This window comes from Onychomys torridus, chromosome 12 (genome assembly GCF_903995425.1).
Source record: "Onychomys torridus chromosome 12, mOncTor1.1, whole genome shotgun sequence".
Lineage (NCBI taxonomy): Eukaryota > Metazoa > Chordata > Mammalia > Rodentia > Cricetidae > Onychomys > Onychomys torridus.
Window position 1 is genome coordinate 25,499,394 of NC_050454.1, and position 25,585 is coordinate 25,524,978.

General features: G+C 40.2%; 1 protein-coding gene across 6 annotated transcripts in view; it reads right to left on the reverse strand.

The window, feature by feature from the left end:
• Positions 1–25,585, reverse strand: part of Phldb2 (pleckstrin homology like domain family B member 2) — a 102,441-nt gene that overhangs the window by 55,860 nt on the left and 20,996 nt on the right. For all 6 annotated transcript variants that reach the window (XM_036203789.1, XM_036203792.1, XM_036203793.1 and 3 more), the window contains exon 3: positions 6,986–7,369. In XM_036203789.1, coding sequence (XP_036059682.1) covers positions 6,986–7,369 — 384 coding nt within the window. The remainder of the gene's footprint in view (positions 1–6,985; positions 7,370–25,585) is intronic.

The window sequence follows — 25,585 nt, forward strand, 5'->3', positions numbered from 1 at the left end:
TGCCCAATGCTTAAAAAGAAAACAGACGACATCAAAATTGCCTCTTCTCCCCAGGAGTTTGGATTAGCTATCTTGAGTGTCATCAGGGGAAGATAAAAACTATATAAAGAGAGATGCCAGGGTTGTTACATAGCATGATTTAATTTTTACATCTCTCGGAATAAAGTGATTTTTTGGATGAGTAAGTTAGTGACCAGATATTCCACAACTTAAGAATGAAAACAGCAGCCCTGTTAAGTAAATTCTTGAGGATTCTTCCTTAATACTTAAAAAGATCATTCACAGGACATGGTGGCAAATACTCACAATCCCAGGACGCGGGAAGCCATGGCAGAAGAACTATCCATAATTCATGACCATCCTGATCTACACAGCAAGGGTGAGGCCAGTAAGGGATACATAGGCAGACCAGGTCTCAGAAAACCAACCAACCAACCATCCAAAAAAACAAACATCACAGTAATTAGAGTACCCAAACAATCACTGCACCTAAGTGCACCACACTGGGTTTATTTCAATTGTTTTCTAATCCTGTTATAACTTTAAGAAAATTTATACCATGACAAATTCTACATTATTCATTTGTATTCATTTCTTTACCCTATTTAGTAGTTACAACAGGAGACTGATGACTAAAAATTCACAATCTTGGCCCAGTATGGTGGCTCACATCTTTAATCTCAGCACTACTGAGGCAGAAACAAGCAGATCTCTGTGAGTTTAAGACCGGTCTAGTCTAGTGAGTTCTAGGCCAGTCAGGACTACAAAGAGAGACACTATCTCACTATGACACACTACAACTTCCATGATGAGATTTTTTTTTTCTTTTAAATTTTATTTTATTTTTAGTGGGGAGCTTGCAAGGGCAGAGGGCAGATGACACAAAGGATTGGGTAGATGAATGGGATGGAGTGCAAGATGTGACATCCACAAAGAAACAATAAAAAGTTGAAAAAAATAAAATTGGTATCTCAGTAGGTAAAAACAAAGGCCTTTCAAGCTTTGACATTATTTTATCATCATCTTAAGTCCAGCATCTAACCAACTAATAAGACAACTGCTGACCTTTCTAACACAAGAGTGGGGCTTATTGTCTCGGTGATCAGGCACTTGCTTAGATCAGGAGGAGTGTCTAACTGTGAATGGCACTTTCCTGCCCAGTAACTGCGGCAGGAAAGCCTTCAGAAAGCCTCGGAAGGCCAGGATCCTATTGGGTCCGCATTGCATATCAGGTTTCTACTTCCAACAGGGTTTAAATATATCTGTCACCAGTGGAAGCAAAGCATTTAGAGAAGACAAAACAAGTGGACAGTCTGCAGACTGTACACTAAGTTGGGAGTGAAGCTAATGAACAACAGAAACACTAAGTATTTACATGACCCAAGGTTTTTAGAAACTTTATCACAACGGGCATATTTAACAGACAAGAGAGCATTTACTGTAATAAAGGTACACAAGGGTTATGTTGGAAGTTGTTGGGATAGACTCACGGGGCATTTTAAAATGTATGCTTTGGTTTGTTCTTGAAGATTCTTTATTTGTATATTTTGCCTGCATGCCTGTCTGTGCCCAAGGAGACCAGCAGAGGGCATCAGATCCCGTACAACTGGAGTTATAGCACTTGTGAGCTATTTGAGGTGGGTACTGGGAATCAAACCCAGATCCTCTGCAGGAGCAGGAAATACCCTTGAGCAGTGAGACACTTCTCCAGCCAACAAACGGAATGCTTGGTGACAGAATGGAAAGACAGTTTTATTGTAATCTCATTAGCTAACAGAATCAAGAAGATCGGTGGAGAACCGAACCTGTGAGAGGAGATGGACACCTTTGATTAGGCGGTGACCAAAAAGTGAAATCGTAAACACATTACCCTCTATTTCAATGGTGGGATGTATTCTTACAGTAATGTGCCACTCTTCCAGTAGCCACACCGCACCGTATGCGCATCAGCAAATACGTCATCTTTGAGGTAACGTGGTCCACAGAGAGAAAAAGAAGAGAGGGTAGGTACAAGACGATTTCTACGCCCGCCACTTTTTGTAGACCTCCACAGCTTGCTGAGGTGCTCGGCTTTTCACTGTTGATGGAACAATGACTTAAAAACAGGTCGGGAGCTGTCTATGAGTCAGCTGCCTCAGGTGGGCATAGATAGCATCACAAAGACCATTCAAACTGTATTTCCAAGGACATGGACAGCTTTCAGTGTTCCGTAAACTAAGCTCCTGACTGGTAAATTTCAGGTTTCCTAAATGTTATAAAAATCTTTTTTTTTTTATGATAGGTTTTGAGTGTTGTTTTTTTTTTTTAAAACATTCCTCTCTTCTCTACTTTCCCACTTACCAATTTAACTAATAACAAGCATTATACTTCAGTAAGCAAATAATCCAGAAACAGTATTAGGAAGACAACACCCCAAACAGAGGACCAGAAGGTTTGTCTAAGTTTTCTGTTTCTGTTTTTTTTTTTTCCCAAGACAGGGTTTCTCTGTAGCTTTGAGACCTGTCCTGTACTAGCTCTGTAGACCAGGCTGGCCTCGAACTCACAGAGATCCACCTGCCTCTGCCTCCTGAGTGCTGGGATTACAGTTGTGCGCCACCACCGCCCGGCTCTGTTTCTGTTCTTGAGTTATCACATGCCTATATTTGAAAAGGAGGTGAAAACCCTATCCTGTGGAACCCATCACCCTCTCGTTTGCACCCCAATGTGCTTGGTGGCCATCTGAGACGAGTTTGATGTTTCCTGTATCTACCAATACAGTCTGACTCAATGGACCCTGTGCTAATCTCCAGGGCTTCCAATTCCACAAGGCCTTATTTGAGCAAATTAAAACCTCTGCCAGGATCTGCATGTTTAGACAAGCTTTTTGTCAGCTTCTTCCAGAAGCCTTTAGAGAGAGTACAGAGCTCAACCCATTAAACAAAATCAAGCCACTCTCTATAAAGGAGAATAAATAGAAAATAAAAGTGATGGAAAGCCACAAATCTGTAAGGAAGTGGCTGATGGTAATTGTCCAAAGTTTCAAAGAGGGTCACTTACATTTCCTGAGCATCCAATAACTTTTCAAAAAAATCTATTTTCATTTTATGTATATAGGTGTTTTGCTTGCATGTATGTCTTTGTACCACGTGCATATAGTGCTCATGGAAGCCAGAAGGGAACATCTGATTCCCCAGTACTGGATCAACAGACCACTGTCCCCTGCTATGGATGCAGGGAATTGTACCCAGGTCATCTGGGAGCACAGCTAGTGCTTAACCACCGAGCCATCTCTTCAGTCACAACATGGTAACTTTTCATTCCTCGATCATCCCTCCATCTTTCCATCCTAATTGCTAAGTTTCAACATGCCAGCAGGAAAGCCAGATGTGCTATTGAGATTTCTCTCCTCTGAGAAGTTATCTAAGATAAATATGGAATGAGAAGGAAGAAGTGATTGATGCACACCACATATTTAATAAGCCACAGTCCTACATGTAACAGGGGGTGTTCAATATACATAAGAACTTCTTTTTTTTTAAATTTTATCTTTATTTTATGTGCATTGGTGTTTGCCATGGGTATTGGGTCCCCTAGAACTGGAGTTACAGACAGTTGTGAACTATCTTGTGGGTGCTGGGAATTGAACCCAGGTCCTCTGGAAGAGCAGTCAGTATTCTTAACTGCTGAGTTATCTATTTCCAGCCCAATATAAGAACTTCTGACCTAGAACAATCAGTATGAAAGCACTGTTATATAGTTAAACTACAGAGACAAAAAACACACATACAAGCTTCCTTGAAAACTTCATGTGAAAACTAGTGTTAGGACTAAGTACCATGATGTTAAATTCTAATGTCCCTTTTTAAAGTCAATAGTGCTACTGTTAATATTTGCATTTCTGTTCAGGGTTGGTTTTTTGTTTGTGTGTTTGGTCTTCTTTTTTTTGGGGGGGGGGGTAGTGCTGGGCACTAAACCCAGGGTTTGTTCATGCCTTGTACTACTGAATTATATCCCTGATGTTTTTCTTAAAGAATCAATATTTGGGCTGGAGAGATGGCTTAAGGGTTAAACGTACTTCTTGCACTTGTAAAGGACCCAGGTTCAATTCCCAGCACCCACATGGTTGCTCACAGCCATCTTTAACTCCAGTCCCAGGGAACCAGAGCCTTCTTCTGATCTCCACAGGTGCCAGCCATGTAGGGGGTGCATAGCTAGACCTACTGGCAAAATGTTTATACATATAAAATAATTTTAAAAAATAAGTTATGTATCCTTCTAACAAAGAAACAAACAAAATCCCCAAAGTAAAGAATCTTTTGTTGTTATTATTCTGTGGCCATGAGGATCAAAAATGTCAAGATGGCATTATATTAAGGCTTACTTTAATTAGTAAATCATATTTATTTTTAAAGAAATAAACCCACTTCATACTTGTGATAGTATTTTTCTCCTCTTATTTTGGTATTTTAATTTAGCCAAATGAAATGTATTCTAAGTATTCTCTTTGTAGAAAAGATGGTAGAAAATTTTTTAGAAACTTTCCTAGAATGCAAAAATTCTTAACCTTTGTGGGGAAAAATAACACTAAAAAAATGTCATTGAATTTCATTTTTAAAACCCCATTTGGAAAATATTTGTAAACCAGTATACAAACAGAAGGCTGGGTAGTAATTATGACTACCCGTAAATATTAAGCCCTTTCATTTCTAAAATGGGTCATAAATAAAGAACAAAAGACTAATGCTACCAATAGGCATTCTTTATAGTTAAGTAAAGCTTGTACAAAGAAGTTTTAAAGGAAGAGGTAAAAATGAAAAGTATTTTAAAATATGAAAATGTGCCTATTTTAGGCATAACTAAAAAGAAATTTAAAACACTTATCAGTTTGGCAAATTGAAAAATTATGACAGTACACACCTTAACAAGAACATGGGGAATAAAGTGTGCAGCCGAAGGATAATCTTTTTTTAGATTCTTTGGAGGTTATAATATAATTATAGCATCTCTTCTCCTCTTCCTTTTCCTCCTTCAACCCCTCCCATATGCCATTCCCCGCTCTCCTTAGAATTCAGGGCCTCTTTTCTCACTCACTGTTATTACATACACATATCTATCCACATCTATACCCTTAAATATAATCTCTTGAGTCAATATAATGTTACTTGTATGTGTGTTTTCAAGGCTGACCATTTGATACTGGACATGTGTTCTTCCCTGGGGAAGACCACCTCGCCCACTCCCAGCTTTTCCCCCGATTGCCTATAGCAATTATATTCTTAAAGGAATATAGCTTGAGTACGTTCTTATACGAAATGAATAATGGACAAGCCAGGAATAGTGACTCATACCTGTGGCCCCAGAATTCAGGACTTAGCCATTCCACTTCTGGTATGTGATCCCACAGTCACAGGTATATAAAAATATGTAGTATAGAAAATGATTACATTCAAGTTTTATTATCTCAAATTTGGAATGACATGCATGGCACTTCCACTAATCCTAATCCAAATAATAATAATAATATATCAGGGAAAGGCAAAGTTTTAAAAGTACTTTGATATTCTATCTCACCCCTGTCAGAACATCTAGCATCAAGGAAACAAGTGCTGGTGAGGATGTGTGGTGGGTCGGGGAGAAGAGACCCTAACACACTGAGTGGAAATGTAATGTAGTACAACCACTACAGAAATCAGTATGGAGATTCTTCAAAATATTAAAGTTAGAAGTGCCATACGATCCAGCAATACCACTCCTGAGTATATACCTTAGGGATTTCACGTCAGCATTCCACAGAGATAGCTTCACATTCGTGTGTATTGTCTCACTGTTAATAGATAGCTTATGAATCAGACTCAACGCTGATCAACAGATGAAAGTATAGAGAAGATTTTATGTATACATATACATATATGTGCACGTGCGCACACACACACATGCCAATATAGCATCATCTCACCACAATAAATAAATAAATAAATAAATAAATAAATAAATAAATAAATAAATAAATAAGGAAGGAAGGAAGGAAGGGAGAAAGGAAGGAAAGAAGGAAGGAAGGAAGGAAGGAAGGAAGGAAGAAAGAAAGAAAGAAAGAAAGAAAGCCACCATAGGACAATGGTTGAAACTGGAGACCACCTTGTTAAGTGAAATAACTCAGTCTCACATGTTTTCTTCCATATATGAGATGGGAGGAGCAGGCAGGTAGAAGTTAAATGGGTAATATTCAGAAAGTAGGGTGAGAAAATGGGAGGGATAGAAAAAGGGGGGGTCACAAAGGAGATGAATACGACCCAATTACATCACAGGCATGCATGGAAGTTTCATAATGAAATTCGCCCAACTAATACACACTTGATAAAACCTTACAAATCCAATGAATAATTTTGAAAAACAAAATAGGAGAGTGCAGTATACACAAATGTCCCTTTATGGTGGGAGGCCATGAAGAATAGTGGGCGTGTGTATGAATCAATGCCTAGGCAATATAACAAGACAATATAAGCAGGACACATAGCTTGACTTCACTGCTTAAGTATACAGCTGAGAGGAGCAGGAAGAGGAGAGACTTCTTTGGTACTACCCCAGGGTGGCTACATCTTCACAGTGCAAATGTTACTTTACGGCAATGGTTCTCAACCTCCCTAATGCTGCGACCCTTCAATACAGTTCCTCATGTTGTGGTGACCCTCAGCCATACAATTATTTCATTGCTACTTCATAAATATAATTTCGCTACTGTTATGAATCATAATGTAAATATCTGTGTTTTCTGAGGATCTTAGGGAACCCCTGTGAAAGGGTTGTTTGATCCCAAAAGGGGTCATAACCCACAGGTTGAGAACCACTGCTTTACAGAGGTCTCCCTAATTTGGTGCACCTTACCATCTAAGTACCTCTTCCATGGAAGCTGTGCTCCAGTGTCAAGAAAATGCCCGTGATGAACCTCTCATTTTCCTGTGAAAGCGTGTGTATGACCCTAGCCCCCCGTCTTTCCATCCAACATTACCTTCGGTAGGATACTGAGGTAGGAGGACTCATTGGACGGTTTCAGAAATCCAGATGAGGATGGTGGAGGTGTCCTGGTGAGGTCACCAAGCAGTTCATCATTCCTGCTGCCCCTGGGGGCCAGGAAGTTGGCACTGTGACCGAGGCTCCCGAAGCCGGCAACGTCAACATCCTGAAGAGAACCTTTCCGATGGCACCTGTATCTGGCGTCGGGGCACACCAGAGCCTCCTCAAACACAGACTCCTCATCTGACAGCTGCAGCTTCTCAAGCTCCTTGTTGATTTTCTGTACATCAGCCACCGTGGTGCCAGCGGACAGGCGTCGACCTTCGGGCTTCGTGTACTCAGCACAGAGACTGAGGATGGTCTCCAGCCGCTGCCGCTCCTACAGCACGGAAGGAAGCAAGGTCACTGAGGGAGACAGAACGGAGACAATTCCAGACTGACCGTGGAACTGGAGGGCTCGTTCACATACTGATCCACAGGCGACCTTCCTCCTGCTTGTCCTCCTTCCGGCCCTCCTTCCTTCCTTCCTTCCTTCCTTCCTTCCTTCCTTCCTTCCTTCCTTCCTTCCTTCCTTCCTTTTTGAGATAGGATATCCTTAAATTTATAATCCTCCTCTCCTGAAGGCTAAGACTATTCTGGAGGATCCATACCTGGCTTCCAACACCTTCTATGGATGCACTTAAGGACCTAGATGAAACTGTTTGTGATTTCTGGTTTCTCCCCTAAAGTCGGTGCTAGCTGCCTGCCCTTCACTTGTATATACCTGGGCTAACTATAGCACACATCAGAGTCCAATAAGCATCCCCTTGATTTATCAAGTCTCCAACACATTGAATGCAGTCTTATTTCCCTCCTTCTCCTAACTCATCTTTAACAACAACTAGCTCTTCCAACATCATGGACTTAACACTTGTGCTTAAAATGAACACTCTAACTTCACAGAGACACATTCTTTTACTGTTAGACGCACCAAGGGAAAAATGACATTTAAAGCATCTTTCAATACACAGGCTTTGTCTGTGACTTCGTTTTTTTCCTTACATCAAAAGTTTCAAACCTTTTAACATGACTGGTCACCATGTAATGGTCTTCTTTAGTTCTTCATATGAATAAAAATGTATGGATGGGGCTAGATAGATGGCTCCATCAGAAAAGGCATGAACTGACAAGTCGGGTGACCTGAGTTCAATCCCGACTTCCATAATAAAAAGAGAAAGCTGACTCCTGCAAGTTGTCCTTTGACCTCCATGTGTGCTGTGGCGTGTGTGCATACTTGTGTACTCCTAAACACACACACACACACACACACACACACATACATACACACACACACACACACACTAATAAATAATATAGAATTAAAATATATAATTATTGCAATAAAATAAAGAACATTTCATATCAATTCCAGATAGAATGGCATCATATAGCTTAAAAATCTAAAATTGATCATGTGATCCATGTAGCTGGAAAATAAAATGATAATTTACTTAAAAAAAAAAAAAAAAGGCCACAGGCCATCAAGGTCTCAAATAATACCACTCACTAACTGGTCCTTCAGAAGACTCCCTATAAAAACACAGACACTTATAATTTAAGCAAATTAATAACCTAGTTATGAACAGCAGGAAATAATTTACCAAGTGGTTCTCATAAGCCTAGACAGCCTTGCCTGGGGTGGGGAGCCTCACATAAATCTATAGCCATGATGAAAACAAGAACCCAACCCAAAGACCATCTGTTGTGATTAAAGTCTACCACATTGGAAAGAGACTTCACAAGCCCCCCACAGAAAAAAAACACTCCACAAACTGGCAATCAGTAATAAAACAGGAACGTATTCGGCACACTCTGCTGCTTATTTTCATTCCAGTTGCAGCTAATTTGTGAAGGCAAAGTCAGAGTTAGTTCTTAGTTCTTAGCCGCAGTAGTAACAAACAGAGAAGTAACACAGCACAGTGCTTCCCTGGTTTCCATTCAGTGAGCTGACGAAAACAAGAACTCATTTAAAGTGTATCTGACATCTGTGAGCCCTTTGAAGTGTCCCCCTCCCTTGAAAAGAAGAATCACTCCATCAAAAAGTCCATTGAACCGGTCCCTGTAAACGCCCACCTCCCTGTCACTGCTTGAACTTCTGGCCTCCAGCTGCAGCTCTGTCCTCATGGCCTCTTCTCAGGCAGCCACTCATAGCTGGACAAGCCTGGCTCCTTTCATCCAGGATCCCTGGCCCTTATTTATCTCTGCAGCTGCCACCAGCTGCCAAGCCCTACCCACCTCAGCTCTACGGCGAGGCGGTAGGGGACACAGCATTTATTGACTTAGTTTAAACTCCTCCAACAATAAAGAAAAGTCTACACAAGAACACATACAAAACACTCTGTGAGGGTGTAGGTAAGAAGAAAGGGACATAGGTTAGTTATACCTTCCCCTTCCTCTGCAACATCTGTACCAGGGACTGAATCTCCAAAGAAAATCCCCCTTTCTGCAATCTGGGTTTAAGCTGAAGCATCCAGACTCAGTCTCTGTCTTCATAGACCACACAGGATGCCTTACCACTTGGGATTATTTGACATTACTGTTTTGCATTTTTTTAGGGCCCCAGGAAATAGTATAATCTTCAAATGAAGGAGAGGTACTCTTGCCTAGACTAGGAGACACAGCAACATTCCTCCCACATCTCCTTCCCAAAATAGTTGCCTTCGCTGCCTGAGCTGTTGCTTCATTTCAGAGGGAATAAATGATCCCATCCCTAAGATGGATGCTATTTCAGACAGTGAAATGCAGTATTCAAAGGCTTGTGCACAGGAAGTTTGGTCTACTGGTATGTGTCTCGCTATTCTTATCACCCCATTCACAGCCAGTCTGTTCAGATTGAATCAGACACACATGCAGCCCGGTGGCCCACAAATCTAAGAAATCCATGTGGTGCCGAGACACACTGACCCCTTGAAAGCTACACCAAAGAGGAATAAGCTGATGCTCAAGAAGTGCGTCAGAAGGGAGACTGCAGAGCATTCCAGAAAGCACTCTCCAGGAAAGCCTTTTAAGGAAAGCCCTGAGCTGAAGTGACCCTCTAGATACTTCTCCCTTCAGCTTGATCCATTCTGGTGTCTGGTTCCACACCAGTCAACACATAGGGATCCTCCACCTTTCCTGTATGACCTCAAGCCAGGGCACAAACCTCTATCCTGGGTCTCAGTTTTCCTTAAAGCTTTGCATAGCAATGTGCAAAGCAGGAGGTGTGCCACTTTGAGATCTCCAAATCATCCTACCCAGTATCCCACATTAGTATTCTCCCATTTAGAAACTGTTGGCTGTTAGTTCAGATGCCAAAATTACTGTGAGACTAAGCATCTAGAAAGTAAAATGATTATAGAAACACTTTCTCTCTTCTTTCTAATTCTCCCTTTCCCCATTTCTGTATCCCCACATACACCAAGGACATTTTGACAGGGTCATAATAGCTCAGAAAATGCAATGACAATATTACTGTGCAATTCTTTGACCTTAGACATTAGCATTTTTTAAAGGTGTTGAGGACTGGTAATAAATTTTTATTTCCAAACTTTCTACTTCAGAAGATTATTTCTGACATTGCTCTATTACATCCCCTAAATGGGATAGTAAAAGCATCCATTCCCCTGAAGCCAACATCTGCTGGTCTTAGCCCACAAGACTGGGAAAATACTGAATAAATAAATTATGTAGAAAACCAGCTACCAATGAATAAACAAAAGTGAAATGCCTGCTAGTGATTTGTTATAATACGCTGAGTCAATTATTTCACAGAACAAAGTGTCACCCTGTAGTAATTATATGAGTTAGTCAAAAGAAGCACTTTTCTCTCTTCAAAGGACCTCTTTTGACAAGTAGATACTTTTCTCTCTCTGTCTCTCTCTCTATCTCTCTCTGTCTCTCTCTCTCTATCTCTCTCTCAATGCTAGGGATTCATGGTCTCCATGATCATGACTTTGGTAAAAGTGTATTAAGTTACTTGCTTCCTGTTGGTGTTTACAGAATATATGGGTGGAAAAAGAGGGCCCTTCTTCATTCACATTTTAATAAGAAGTACAAAAAAGTAACCAGCTACAGAAACAGCAATTCACAGAGGCTTATGAAAAACCCTATGGATTAAGGATGGAAATGTAACTCAATGGCAGAGCATACAGAGATCTAAAAATGACTGGCAGAATGTGAAGAGATAGAGTTAAGAGCATGTATACAGAATTTCCAGGATGCCAGGAGCATGTGCTAATGTCTCAATTAAGTAGGCCTGGCTTGGTGATGGCAATGTATGCCTATAATCCCAGCATTTAAATACTTGTAAGTCTCTTATGTGTGTGCAATTCTTGCTACATTTAAATCCCTTGAGGTTAGTGACTGGGGTATTAACATTTTCTCTTTTGGGGCACAGTCAAAATGGTTTTTCTCTACACCATCCCCAAATTACATGGTCCTCAGATTTCTGCTGGCTGATGAAATGCAAGAAGCAATGGGTAACACTCCTGTATAACAAGCTGGTATGACTTATTACATGGTTTCCTTAGCTATGACAGACTGACCCCACCAGCTAGTGCTGGCTCCATCAGTCTTGTTCCCAAGAGAGGAAGTGTGGGGCAGAGGTCTTAACCAACCCACACTGGCCATGAAGTATATGGAAGAAATAGATCTATGTCATTTCAAAACTCTGAAATACAAGGTATTCTTTTTTTCCTATTATGAATCCATTAGAAATCCATTATGACTGATAATTTGTGCTTCACTTTATTGGGAAACTGGAGAGAAGGGACACAAGGATCCTGGTAAGGAATCCTCAGTTATTTACTGAATAAACATCTAGCTTTGTCCAAAGAGAGACCTCCATCTAGGGGAGGGTTAGTAGCATCAAACAAACAGAGGATGGAGGTTGGATACTGCAGGAGGACTAATCATGTGACTTTCTATGGAAGCCTTGGGTCAGGGTTTGCCACTCAACAAGAAGATTAAAACTACATGGTCAATCAATCATCAATGAGACATGCCCACATGACAAAGTCGCAATAAAAATTCTATGGACAATAAATTCTCTGTTATGTGTGTCCTGCCACATGCCCTGTCCAAGGCCAGTAGAAGAGTTCAACCTGACTCCCCTGGAGAGATGACTAAAGTTTCTACTTCTGTTACCCTCTGGACTCTGCCCTGTGTGCCTCTTCTTTTGGCTGATGTCCATTGATTCCTTTCTCAAATGTCTAGAACTATAACCATTATCACAGTCCGCAGAGAGTTCTGTTAGAACTTCTAATGAATTATTGACTCTGATGCAAGCTAAGGGAACTCCTGGACCTGCAGGTAGTGTTTGAAATGAAGTGCTGTGTAGAGAAAGCATCATTTCACCTTGTAATTGGCCTTCCTGTTTACCCAAACTCACCTTTTTACTGTTCTGATCAGTTTGGGATAGACCATCTGATTAAGAAGTGGTAGACAAAAGTAACTAGTTCTTATTGTTTGGTTTTATGAATTACCTCCATGTGACATTTAACAGTGAGCTGAGAACATTATAGTCTGAGAAGTCTACTTTCAGACTCATAGTCAAGGAAGTACCTCATTCTACCACCTTTGGTTTAAATAGTATTGACTCTGTGCCCATTAGCAGGGTTGAGCTGCAATGGGGCACATCCACAGGACTGAGCTGGAATCTGTGCCCATCAATAGGGCTGAGATGAACCGGGGCACATCTACAAAATGAAAGTTCAATAGCTTTATGTGTCTGTGTCTACTTGGGAGGCAATTGCACGTGTTTGGAAGGTGGCAAATATTAATTGATCATAACTTCTGTTATGTGAAAATTGCTAGGAAGATTTTATACAAACGCACATATTCTCCTCCTCTGTATTAATAATAGCCATGGGAATAAGACATAAACAAATAACCAAGACATTTAGCTCTGATTTTCAATATCCCTTCAAGATACTAACTACACTGAAGTAAAACAACACATTGCCTAAGGAGATGGAGACCCATCGTGCTTAAATGTCCTCATCTTCCTCCTCTGTCCTTTCCCATCACTGCGTCACCACAGCCTCACAACTCAGGGCCAGCCCCCTGGAGTCTGAGTTCTGGTTCTGGATATACCTTTGCAGCTTCCTGCAAGGCAGGTGCCTTGTGTTTCCGTTCAGTGTTTAAAACAGGGTACCCAGAGTGTGACTACTACAGTGCCGTGCTTAGATGAGACCCCTCTTCCACTGTCAGTAACCTGAAGGAAATCTCCCGAATGTTCACTGTTATTCGCTCCTCTATGCCCACCAATACAGACCAACATACAGTCCCCACAGCACTGTAAGTCCAATGGAGAAGATTCTAGAAAGAATCGATCTTAACAAAATCCAGTTTCTCATATACATTTCATCCTTGACATAAAACCTGGGGCGCTACTCACAGTGCCCCGGGCTCTGCCTTGAAACTTGAGCAGTTGGCTGAGTAATCCCATCATGCAAATGCGTGAGCAGCTTGTCACTTCCTGCCTTTGCTTGTACTCAGAGACATTCAGCTCTTGGAGCATCATGTCACCAAGCAGGTCTCCAAACACGCAGTTTACTCTTACACATGTGTGCTACATTTCCCTCAAACCTATTGCCTCGACTTCTATTTCTAGCTGTGCCTCTATGTTAGACGGGGGCTAGTAATTTAAAAAGGTGTAAATAGAAAAATATCCGCACGCCTTTAATCCCAGCACTCGGGAGGCAGGGCCAGGTGGATCTCTGTGAGTTCGAGGCCAGCCTGTGTTACCAAGTGAGTTCCAGGAAAGGCGCAAAGCTACACAGAGAAACCCTGTCTGGAAAAACCAAAAAAAAAAAAAAGAGGAGAGAGAGAGAGAGAGAGAGAGACAAATATCTGAATTATTAAAAATGTATTTAATTATTAATACATGTAAAAATGTATAAAACTATAGACTTATACTATCTATCTATCTATCTATCTATCTATCTATCTATCTATCTATATATATGCCAGGACAGTGTTTATTTTTATTTCCATGTACATCGAATATGCCTAATATAATATAATTTAACTGATTCTAGTAATTTCTACCCAGCAATGTTTTCAGAGCTAACATTTCCACCTAGCAATAATTTGTATTCTGTTAGGCAAACTCAGGTTAGCCTTGGCCAGCAGACCCTTTTAACTAGGATTCTCTGTATTGTTATCTTTTTGAAACGTTTTTGTCATTTAAAGTCAACTGGCAAGCATGAAGTTTTACTCTAAAAAAGTTAAAGATAACAGGGAAAGACCCTTGACATTAATATATATTGCTCAAAAATGCTCTGAGGACTGTGCAGCGGAGGTGGGGTGTACGGATATGTGGGTTTCCTTATCGAAGCACTAGCTCAGAAATAAAGAAAATTCAAGACAGAAAAAACAACATTTCCATATGGCACCTAAGAAAACCTCCACCTGACTTTACTGTCACGTGACCAGTGTAGCGGAGGACCCTCCACCAAGCCCTGTTACAGAAGCCAAGTGGGGGCTACACTGCACCTCCAGAGCACCAACATGGCCATTATCTGTTTACATTTTCACTTTGGCTTGACTAAACCCTTATTTCTTCTGAAAGAACATATTCTACAAAACACAGATGAGAGACCGTTTTAGAATTTTACATACTATTTTATTTTGTTGAATGAAGATCTGTGGTGGTATTTTATTTGTTTACCCCAATAAAGCTCATCTGGGGATCAAAGGAAAAGGCCAGCCACTATATTAAACATAGAAGTCAGGCAACGGTAGCACATGCCTTTAATCTTAGCATTTGGAGGCAGAGATTCATTCATCCAGATCTCCGTGAGTTCAAGGACACACTGGTGGTACACACCTTTAATCCCAGTGATAGTTAACCACAGAGGTCTGGAAGTCTGGACAGATAGACAGGAAGTGATAGAGCTGGGTAGAAAGAGGAAGTGGTGAAGCTGGGTGGAGAGAAGAAGTAAGATGGCAGAGCACAGAAAGGCATATAAGGTGTGAGTATACAGGAGGTAGTGCTCACTTGGCTGATGATTTCCTAGTGGTAAGAACATGGCTGGCTTCTCTTTGCTTCTCTGATCTTTCAGCATTCACCCCAATATCTGGCTCTGTTTTTTTTTTTTTTTTTTAATTAATAATGCTGTTTAACAATTTGTGTTACATTAAGATTGGTTTGTGGTTGGCACCCAGACGATTAAATCTTTACATTCTGAAGCTCTATCCTGGGGTATGGACAGATGATAAAGCAATTAAGGGCAGCTCTTATTAGAGGACCTGGGTTCAGTTCCCCAGCACCCACATAATGGCTCACAACCATCTGTAACTTCAGTTTCTAGGGATCCAGTGCCTTCTCTTTTGGTTTCTACAGGTACCAGGCATGCATGTGGTACACATACATACATGCAGGCAGGCACAGAATTCACACACATAAAACAAAAATAAATAACTAAAATAACCTTTATTTACCCTCTTTTAAAATATAGTAATTCTTTATGAATGAAGAAGACAAAGAAAAATATAGGAAAACAAGATGTAAAAAGAGAAATTGGACTATCACCAAGAATATTGTAATGTGGTTAGGTATGAGTTATAAAACATGGAAAATGCTAAGTGTTAAAATTTAAAAACATCCTACAAAGTCTTATACATAGGAAGGGCATCTTCTGCATTTGGGAATGTTAGGAAAATGATGGTATTTCCCTCTCTCTGAGAACAACCCATGAAACTGTAGTCTGCCCAGCATGATTTAGACCCCAACTGCATCATCTGCTAAAAGAGCAATAAATAAAAATAAAAATGGTGCTTTTAAGCCAACTCAGCATTTTCTACAGATTCTGTCTTTTTTCAAAATCCAAATGACAATCCCAGAGCAAGGGTATGGTTTTAGCACTGTTGAGTAGGAACATCAACTTATTTAAAACAAATTATTTCAATAGAACATACCATGCAAAAACCATCCCCCTGAAGCCAAATGGACTTCATCTGAGCCAAGCCTATAGCTATTCTGAACTTTATAAAGCTAATCTTGCTATTTTCAGTCCCTGGGAAGATGAAGGAGACACACTGTCCCCTGCTCCTCTTAACTTCTGTGTGTTTTATGTAACATGAAAGGACTATGAAAAAGAGCACAGAGGAAGGCAGATTAGCCAGGGATTGAAGGGGGCGGGGCATGCCACAAAAACATAGCCAGTAAGATGACATTTGTCTGACAACCTGGGGTCAACCACACGGTAGAAGAGGGGAACCCAACTCTAGCAAGTTGTCCTCTGACCTCCACAGACACGATGTGGCACAAGTGCAAGGGCACACAGACACACACACATACACAGACACACACACAGACATACACAGACATAGACACAGAGACACACACATACACACCCATACACAGACATAGACACAGACACACATAGACACACACACACACACAGACATAGACACACACACATATACACACACACAGACACACAGACATAGACACAGACACACACACATACACACACAGACACAGACACACACAGAGCCACACAGAGCTGTCCATAAAATATGCAAATAAAATTGTAATTAAAATTTTTAAAAGAAGTTATTTTGTTTTTTTAAGACAGAATGAGATGGGATGCCTTTAATCTCAGCACTTGAGAGGCAGAGGAAGGCGGATCTCTGTGACTTCAAGGCCAGCCTGGTCTACAGAGCAAGTTCCAGGACAGGCTCCAAAGCTACACAGAGAAACTCTGTCACAAACAAACAAACAAACAACAACAAAAAGAAAGAAAGAAAGAAATGAGCTGGGGATGTAGCTCAGTTGTTCAGGTGCTTGTCTAGAATGCATAAAGCCCTGAGTTTGATCCTAAGCACTGTGTAAATAAAAATTACACATGGGCGATACACACCTATACTCTCAGCATATGGGAAATAGAGACAGGAACATCAGAAAGGACGAGGTTATCTTCAGCTACATAATAGTTGAAAAGGCAGCCTGGGCTACATGAAACTATCTGAAAAGAAAAGGAAAAACAACCAGAGAGTTTGGCGTGCTGGCGCACACCTTTAATCCCAGCACTTAGCAGACAGAAAGAGGTACACCTCAGTGAGTTTGGGACCAGCCTTGTAGGCATATCAATTCCATGCCAGCCAGGGGTATATAGTAAGACATTGTCTCACAACCAACACCAAAACCATACTTAGTATGAGTCTGGGAGTCTCTTTGCTTCATGCATTCTTTTAGAGTGTGGAGGAGAGATAGCATACACAACCGTGACTCAGTTTCCAGAGAACAGGGCTAAGTGAAAAAAGCCAAGCCTATAGGTTACAGACTCCAGAGTCCTTATAAAAAAATGACAAGATTATTCAAAAACAAGCAGATCTATGATTATGAGAAGGTGTGAAAGGGGAGATGGGTGTGGCTTTTAAAGGGCCAACATGGCAGCCCCAGCTGCAGTGCCTTGGTTATCTGAATATCCTGTCCTCCTATGCACTAGACTTTGGAGGAAGTGGAGTAAAAGGTTTGCCAGAGTTAAAATTTCTAAATTTTAATTCTAAAATTTCTAATCTAATAAAGATTAGAATTTTTAATATTTGCATGTGAATCTACAATTTCCTGAAAATAGAGTGCTTAATATTTCAAATCAGATCCCTTCTAATGGGTTCTGAACCTGCACAATGAGATGACTGAAATACGAAATTCCTGTGTCAGTTAGCATTTTTTTTTTTGTCAACTTGACAAAGCCAGAGTCATCTGAGAAGAGGGGACCTCAACTGACAAAATGCCCCCATCAGACTGGTCTGTGGGCAAGACTGTGGAGCAGGTTTCTTCTTGATTGATGATTGACATGGAAGGGTCCAGCCCACTCTGGGCAGTGGCATCCCTGGGCAGATGGTCTTGAGTTGTATAAGAAAGCAGGCTGAGCAAGCTGTCGAGCGTAAGATAATAAGTAGTATTCCTCTGTGTTCTCTGCATAGATTCTTGACTTTGGGTCCCTGCTGGAATCCCATCCCCAAGTTCTCTCAATAAAGGGCTGTAGTGTGTAAACATAAGCCAAATAAACCTCCTCCTCCCCAAGTTGCTTTGGGTCATGTTCTTTATTACAACAATAGAAACAAACTAGGAAAATGTCCATGAATGACGAATGTGTTTCTTTGGTGATACTTGTACGTTTCTTTGCTTCTTGAACTACCAATCAAAAACTTTAAAAGCATTGTCCATTGCAAATCTTCCTATGAGCCTTTCTAGAGTGTGGAAATATACATTATCACATTAACCTGAAGTCACTGAAACCTATTCTAAGGAAGTAGGTTTTTAAAGGCAGATCCATTAAAAGGCTTCTAATTTAAATACACTAAATAATTTGTAATGAATAAGAGGGTCACACTTAGTAAAAAGTCAGCAGGCCCCTCTAAAGTGCTCAGGTATCAATAAAATATATTTTCAATTTTCTTTTAGTTTTTGCACACATGGTCCATGAATTTCTTTTCTTTCTTTCTTTCTTTTTTTTTCCCCCAGGAGCTTTGTTTTTTATTTAAAAAGTGTGTTTCTTCTGTAACTGCCATAATGGCATTCAGGGCCCTTTTCAGTCAAGGCAGCCTTCTGTATTTTAGCATCCAGCCAGAGTGAAAAGCTTTGATGATTCAGAATCCTCAGAGTTCACCTTCTGAGAAGCATTTCTAAATGCATGGCGCCATCAAGAGGTTGTAGCCTGTACTGCCACTGGAATAAGAACCTAGGGCTTGCTCTCAACCACAGAGGAGACTGTTTTAACAGCCACTGTCTATTGCAATATAGAATCACATGGGTTTTAGCTCTGCATTGCCCTCAAGTGAAATCATTAAACTAATGCTAACCGCTAAGAGTCTCTCCATACTCCTTTCCTGCATGTCTTTCTCCAACAGGAGAGGAAGAAGGGAAAAGCTGGCCAATTCTTTTTTCTCTCAGTTCACTGAACTGGCAGTCCTAGTTTGCTAAAGACTGATCCTTCTATAGTTAATGAATGCATACATATATACCATCAATTTTCCATTTGAGAGAGGAAGAGAGAAAGCTCTCGCTCTGTTCTTCAATGAACCAAGATGGGCTGAAGATAGATAATATTCTATAGATTTCCCAGTGCTTATAGATTTATTTATTTATTTAGAGACCAAGAAAAGCTGTTTACTTAGGAGCAGCTTATTTGGATATAGACAGAATGTTCAAGCTAATTTTGCTCTTCCCAGTGCTGTGTGCTTAATTCCAACTGCTTTTTTAAAAGCTTTTCTTAAAGTTAGAAAGTTTAGGATGGCCGTGGCTCACATTTACGGCTTGCATGCTATTTCTAAGCTGGGTCCAGCAGTACCCAGAGTGGAAGAAAACATGGAGTGGTGGGAAACCACTGGCTACTTCAAATGCAGAAGGTAAGAAAAGGTTCCACAGAAATCACTCAACGTAACTTTCCATCTGAACCTGAAGAGTAAATCAGCTACTGGTCATTCTAGCCTAGAATATAAAAAGACAGCTATCATCTCTAGATATTGCTTTAAAAACCTGGAGCCGCTGAGTCCATTTGTTTCGTAGACCAACCTCTCTCACCCTTTGTTTGCATCACACCTCTGGCTGACTTCCCAAAAAGCACAGTCAGGATGCAGCAAGCAGAAGGGCCAATGTTGGGAAGAGGACTGTTTCGGGGGGCTGGGAGGACAAAGCCGTCTTCCATACTTAAGCTTGCTTTCGTGCTCCAAAGACTCTCTTAATAAGTTAAAAAAGATTAATGCTGCAATAAAACAACAATAACCATTCTTTTAGCATCCAATTCTACCTCTTTTCCTATCCAACCAAGCGATCTAGCCAAGTCTAATTCAGCCCAGCTCTGGCACAAAGGAATGGATGCTTTAAGCTGTTTTGCTGGATCTGGGGTGATAAGGAGGCAGGGAAAGCAGGAACGAGAAGAGATGTGTAACACATCTGCAGGTGAAATGGATTTGGCCTCCCCGTGCTCACCAGTTTTGGATTCCTACACAACTTGGTCTTCATGACAAAACTGAATAATACTAGCCACCAACTCTCTGATCTTTAAAATAGTGTCTGTGTTTGCATTAAAAGACTAGAAAACATGCAAATGGATGGTATAAATACATTTCTTAAGTATGTTCAATGACACTCTTATTTAATTTTGGAAACATCAGATTTATGATCTGATCAGCAGTGCATAAACAAGATTCAGGGACCCGCTGGGAACCACAGCCTTAGTTCTCATATGGCCCTGGAAAGCACCAATCCTTACTCAAAACATCAACAACAACAAAGAAACAAATGCATGATTGGTTTGTTTTGATTGTTAACTTGATTGACATGAAAGACATCCAGATTAGTAACATGTCTGGCAATGTCACTGTGGGCATTTCCAGAGATGACTGGCCTGTAAGACAACACCAGAGGGTAAATTTCTCCTATGAATATCAGTGGCACCTTCTAAAAGGCTTGGAGCCCCAGTAGGACAAAAAAGCTAAAGAAGGAAGAAGCCAGTCAGCTGAGCTCTGCTCTTCCTGGGTGAAGACATCTATTGCTGCTGTCAGCACCCATGGATATCAGATCCCAGCTTCTTCAGCCTTTCAGCAGGTCTCACACCAGCAACTTTACAGGAGAGCTTCCAGGCCTCACCCTCAAACTGGTGCTCATCATTAGTGCCCCTTGTCCTGAGGCTGCCAGCTCCTTGGACTGAGAAGCTACCAGGTTTTTGTGCTCAGCAGCATGCATTGGGCCATGATGGGACTATGGCTGGACAGACAGACAGACAGACAGACAGACAGACAGACAGACACACACACACACATTCTATTGTTCCTGTTGCTCCAAGAATTCCTCCAAAATTTATGAATTAAGGAAAAATAACTCTTTTCATCTTTTTTTTTTTTTTTTCAATTGAAAGCAAAACAGAACTCGTGTGGGCTAGGGACCAAGGTGCAACCGACAGCTACAGAATGCAAAGCTAGACTGGATGTCAAACCGGACAGAAAAAAATTGATTACTCTTTTTAAAAAAATGCACGTGAGACCCTCCCAATACTCCAGCTTTCAGACTGTGGGGCCAATCTCCAGCCTAGCCTAGCCACTTACAAATTAAGGTTCTTTCATTATATAAAGTGGTGTAAGAGACACTACAATCACAAAATACCTTCCAAATATCAAAGGATTGCTGACTCAGACATGTCATATGACTATTATGGAAATACAGATATGTGGCTTTCAAACAAGCTAACCTTAGCTTCAGGGACTCTCATAGACTATGTTTAAAAAAAAAAAAAAAAAAAGAAAGAAAGAAAGAAATCCAGAAAACCTCATTTCATGGTGTGCCTCCTGAGAGCTGGCATTCTATTACAACGTGTTTAGGAAATAAGCATCAACTATGGCCCTATGCAGTTCGAAACCACAACAACCCTGTTTACCAAGCCTTGCAAATGACTACCATCAGCCCAAAGGAAAATATTGCACTGCCACAGTGCAATTTGTGGAATCCACTGGTTCTCCACAATAGAAAGCAGATGCTTTGGGCAACGTTGCCAAATAACGCACTTACTTGAGACAGAATTTAGTTTAAATTTTTTAATTTTCTCTTATTTAGAATATCTGGGCCATAACAGGCAATCACTACATCTGGATGATGAGGAAATATGCAGATATCAAATGGATAAAACCTGATTACTCTATAGTGGTTTCTCTAGCCTGTAGAACATCTTATCAGTCAGTCAGCGTCCCAACTCTCTGTGGACCACAACTCAGAATGAGAGAACTGAAATGCCCAAATGGTTGTCTCAAGCTCCACAGACTCACACATACACAATAGCACCATCCCAAGACTTTACACGCACACAGGTCAAAACAGCTAAATCAAAGCCCAATACTTGATTTCCAACAAAATCACACAATGGTGGTGAGGACATGTAGACCAGGACAGGAATAATGGCCAGAAATGAATAGGTAGCAACGATGGAAGGAAAAAAATGTTAAAATCAAAACTTCTCAAACAACATGGCAGTTGGAGGCTACTTAATATAGACTCGGAGGGATTACATTTCACTACTAGGCCCTTAGAGGTTCATAACTGTGGTTTCATTTTTAATGATAACTTCAGTTATCTTGGGTTTTCAACAAAAGTTAGGAAAAAAACAAAATTAAGTTAAAATATTGGATATTGTAACTGCGACTCCACTTTCTGATGCATGGTTTCCACATTACTGGGTTAAATAACTCTCCAGTGTTCATTTACTCTACACTCATATCAGAAACTGCAATGTTCAAGTGGATTTGCTCTTGGAGTTAATTGACTCTTGATGCCCATGGAGGGAGTGTATGATACGGACCAGGCCCATCTTTTCTTGACTTCTGGAATAAATTCAAAATGTCAGTAAAACTTTGCTTTTCACTGACTGTGAAGTTTCTATCTTCCTGGTTCTCCATTATTGACTTTTTAAAAAACTTGGTAGGTAATAGGCTAGATCTGCCCACATGGTGGCTGTCCCCATTGGTGGTAGCAGTATTCAGGCTTCTGGTTTTTGCTCTGCCCATTAATTTTCTGTCACTTAAGATTAAAATCCAGCCTGGACAGGTGAGAGATGGCAGAGTATTTCTTTGTAGTTTTTATAATGTATTTGTATCCAACCAGGAATACATTTTTGTATCAAACAAAAGAACAGTGGCCATAAAGGAGAAGTATTTTATGTTTTGTTGTCTACTTGGGGCTTGTAGCTGAGGAAGTCGAGTTCATGTTAAATCCTTGAGGAAAAAGAAATCACTGTGTGTGTGTGTGTGGGGGGAACATTTTCCTGTCTCTCAAGGACAACAATAAATTAGAATCCAGGAGCCTGCTGTTTGGATTGGTTTGTAGAGATTAAAGAGCATTTACATAAATCTAACATTCCCCAAATTCCAAGAAAACAAAGTCAGCTTCTGATACTTTAGTCTTTCTATCTTAAGCAGAAGCCCCTTTCCACCCAAACTGATGATTCACCAGCACTGTTTTTCTATGAGAAAGTGAGCTGGACAGTCAAGGCCAGGCTAGGTAGTGTGTGCCTATAAATCCTAGCAGTTATGAGGTAGAAGCTTTGGATACATAAGGAGTTCAAGGCCAGCCTACATTACACAAAACTTTAGTCTGTGTATATTTCATCTCTATATACTATAATCTCTAGCATATTTCAATTAAATATTTTTGTTTTTTATGACCTGGTTGTTCCAGAATTTGAAAGGAGGTAATAAGGATCAGAAGTTAATAGAAACTGAAAATAGTGTGTTTTAAGTACAAATGTTGGTTTCACTGGTTTTTAATACATGAAAATTCTGTCTATAAAAAAGTAATACAGAGCCGGTAAGATGACTCAGCAGGTATAAGAACTTGTTGCAAACCTGGGTGACCTGAATTAGACCCCTGAAGCCCAAATAAAAATGGAAGGAAAGAACCAACTCTACAAAGTTGTCCTCTGATCTATACACACGCACACACACACACACACACATGGCACATGTGCACACATGCATATACATCATAATACAATAATAATAATAATAATAATAATAATAATAATAATAATAATAATAATAATTTATCAAAAAGTAATACAATGTTAACATTTGGCAGAAAGTATACTATTGTGAATGTGGTGGACATGTATATGTGTGATGTATGTGTGTACAGTATGTTTATGTGTGGTGTATATATGTGTATGCTGAGTATGTGTGTATGGTATAAGTGGTTGCATGCAAGCAAGTATATGGAAGTCAGGGAAGGATGCTGAGTGTCTTCTTCAATGGTTTTCTGCCTCATTGATGAGATAACATCTCTCACTGAACTGGAAGCTTATCAGTTCAGCTGGGTGGCCAGTGAGTTCTCAGAACCTGTCTCTGTCTCCCAATGCTAGGGTTACAGCATACGAAGATGTGCCCAGCTTTTTATGTGGGTACTGGAGATTTGAACTTACTTTTTCACGTTTACAGAACAGGGGCTCTTACTCACTGAACCATCTCTCCAACCCAAAGTTGAAATATTTTTATGGTTTACTCATAAAGTGTTTTTTTTAAACATAAAAAATGACAAGCACACTGTTCATATAAAACTCAAATTCAGCTGTTTACACTGGAATGAGATTGATTTTGAAGAATTTCAGCTCATGCTTATAAAAAGCAATAAAAACATGTTCTATGTAAATGCCTTTGGAGCAAAGATTTAGTACCATAATTTTGAAGCATTTCAGCTCATGCTTACAAAAGCAATAAAAATGTGTTCTATACAAATGCCTTTGGAGCAAAGATTTAGTACCATAAAAAGTAATTTTCATGCTTAATGCTAATGGTGATTTATCTTTATATATTTAAAAAGACAAAATTCCACAATTTCTGAATTAGCTAAAGTTTTTTTCTTTAGTAGACAAAAGAGTCAATCTTTTTTTTAAATTTATTTTTATTTTACAAGCATTGATGTTTTGCCTACATGTATGTCTGTGTGAGGATGTTGTGTCCATTGAAACTGGAATTATAGGCAGTTGTGAGCTGCCATGTGGCTACTGGGAATTGAATCCAGGTCCTCTGGAAGAGCAGCCAATGCTCTTAACCACTGAGCCATCTTTCCAGCCCCCAAAAGAATCAGTCTTAAGAATTCCAAAGGTCCATGTGCTTAAAGCTATTGGGATTGGTTGAAATTCAGAGCTAGAATCTAATGAGAGAACTTCTAGTTGTTGGGAGTGTGTCCTTAAAGAGGATTGTGGGACCCTGGTGTCTTCCTGTTTTCACTATATCCTGTCCAGGAGATGGGCAGCTTTGCTCTGCCCATGTTCCCTGCCATGATGCATCACCCAGAAGCAATGGGACAATTGAGTCCTAAACTGTAAGTCAAAATGACCTTATCTCTTATAAGCTGTCTACCTTAGGTATTTTGTAATAGAAAGAGCATTCAGCCTGGTCATTTGTGGTAGATAGGTCTCATTTTGTACAATACAACAAGTCATTATTAAGGAAGGAAGATTACAGGTAATAGTCCTAGCAATATCATCAAGACCTCCCAAGAAGTTGATCTTGTTTACGACTTATCGAGTTTCAGTCTTGCGAGCAACAAGTCAAGTCACTACTGGCACTGTCAGGAGCCTTAGGTTTGGAGACTCTGGAGGACCAGAGGAAATCACTAACACTTACATATGCTAAAGATGAAGCTCAAGGCACATGAAGTTCCTGACTGGTTTTCTATCCTTGGGATACAAGAGTCATTATGCAGACTACAGAAAGATCTCTAGAGTGAAAAAAATCACAGCAGCGGCTCTTCCAGAGTCCGTAGTAAATTATCAAAGTTGATTCTCTGATATCATTAATAATAGTTGCATAGCATAGTACAGGACTTTTTAGTGTCCATGTATAGATATCTGCTTGCTAACTGAATGGCTTTCTGAATTATGTCAATGGATCAAGCCTAGACACAATGCTTTTTTGTGATCATGGATTATCTCTAGTGATGATTTATGACAACAAAGAGAGTGTCATACTGATACACACAATGGACATTTAATTATCTAGGGGTATGCATGTGTTTTCATCTACTACTCTTAGTTAGGAAGAGCATAAACTTATCAAAACTTTGACTGACATGTGA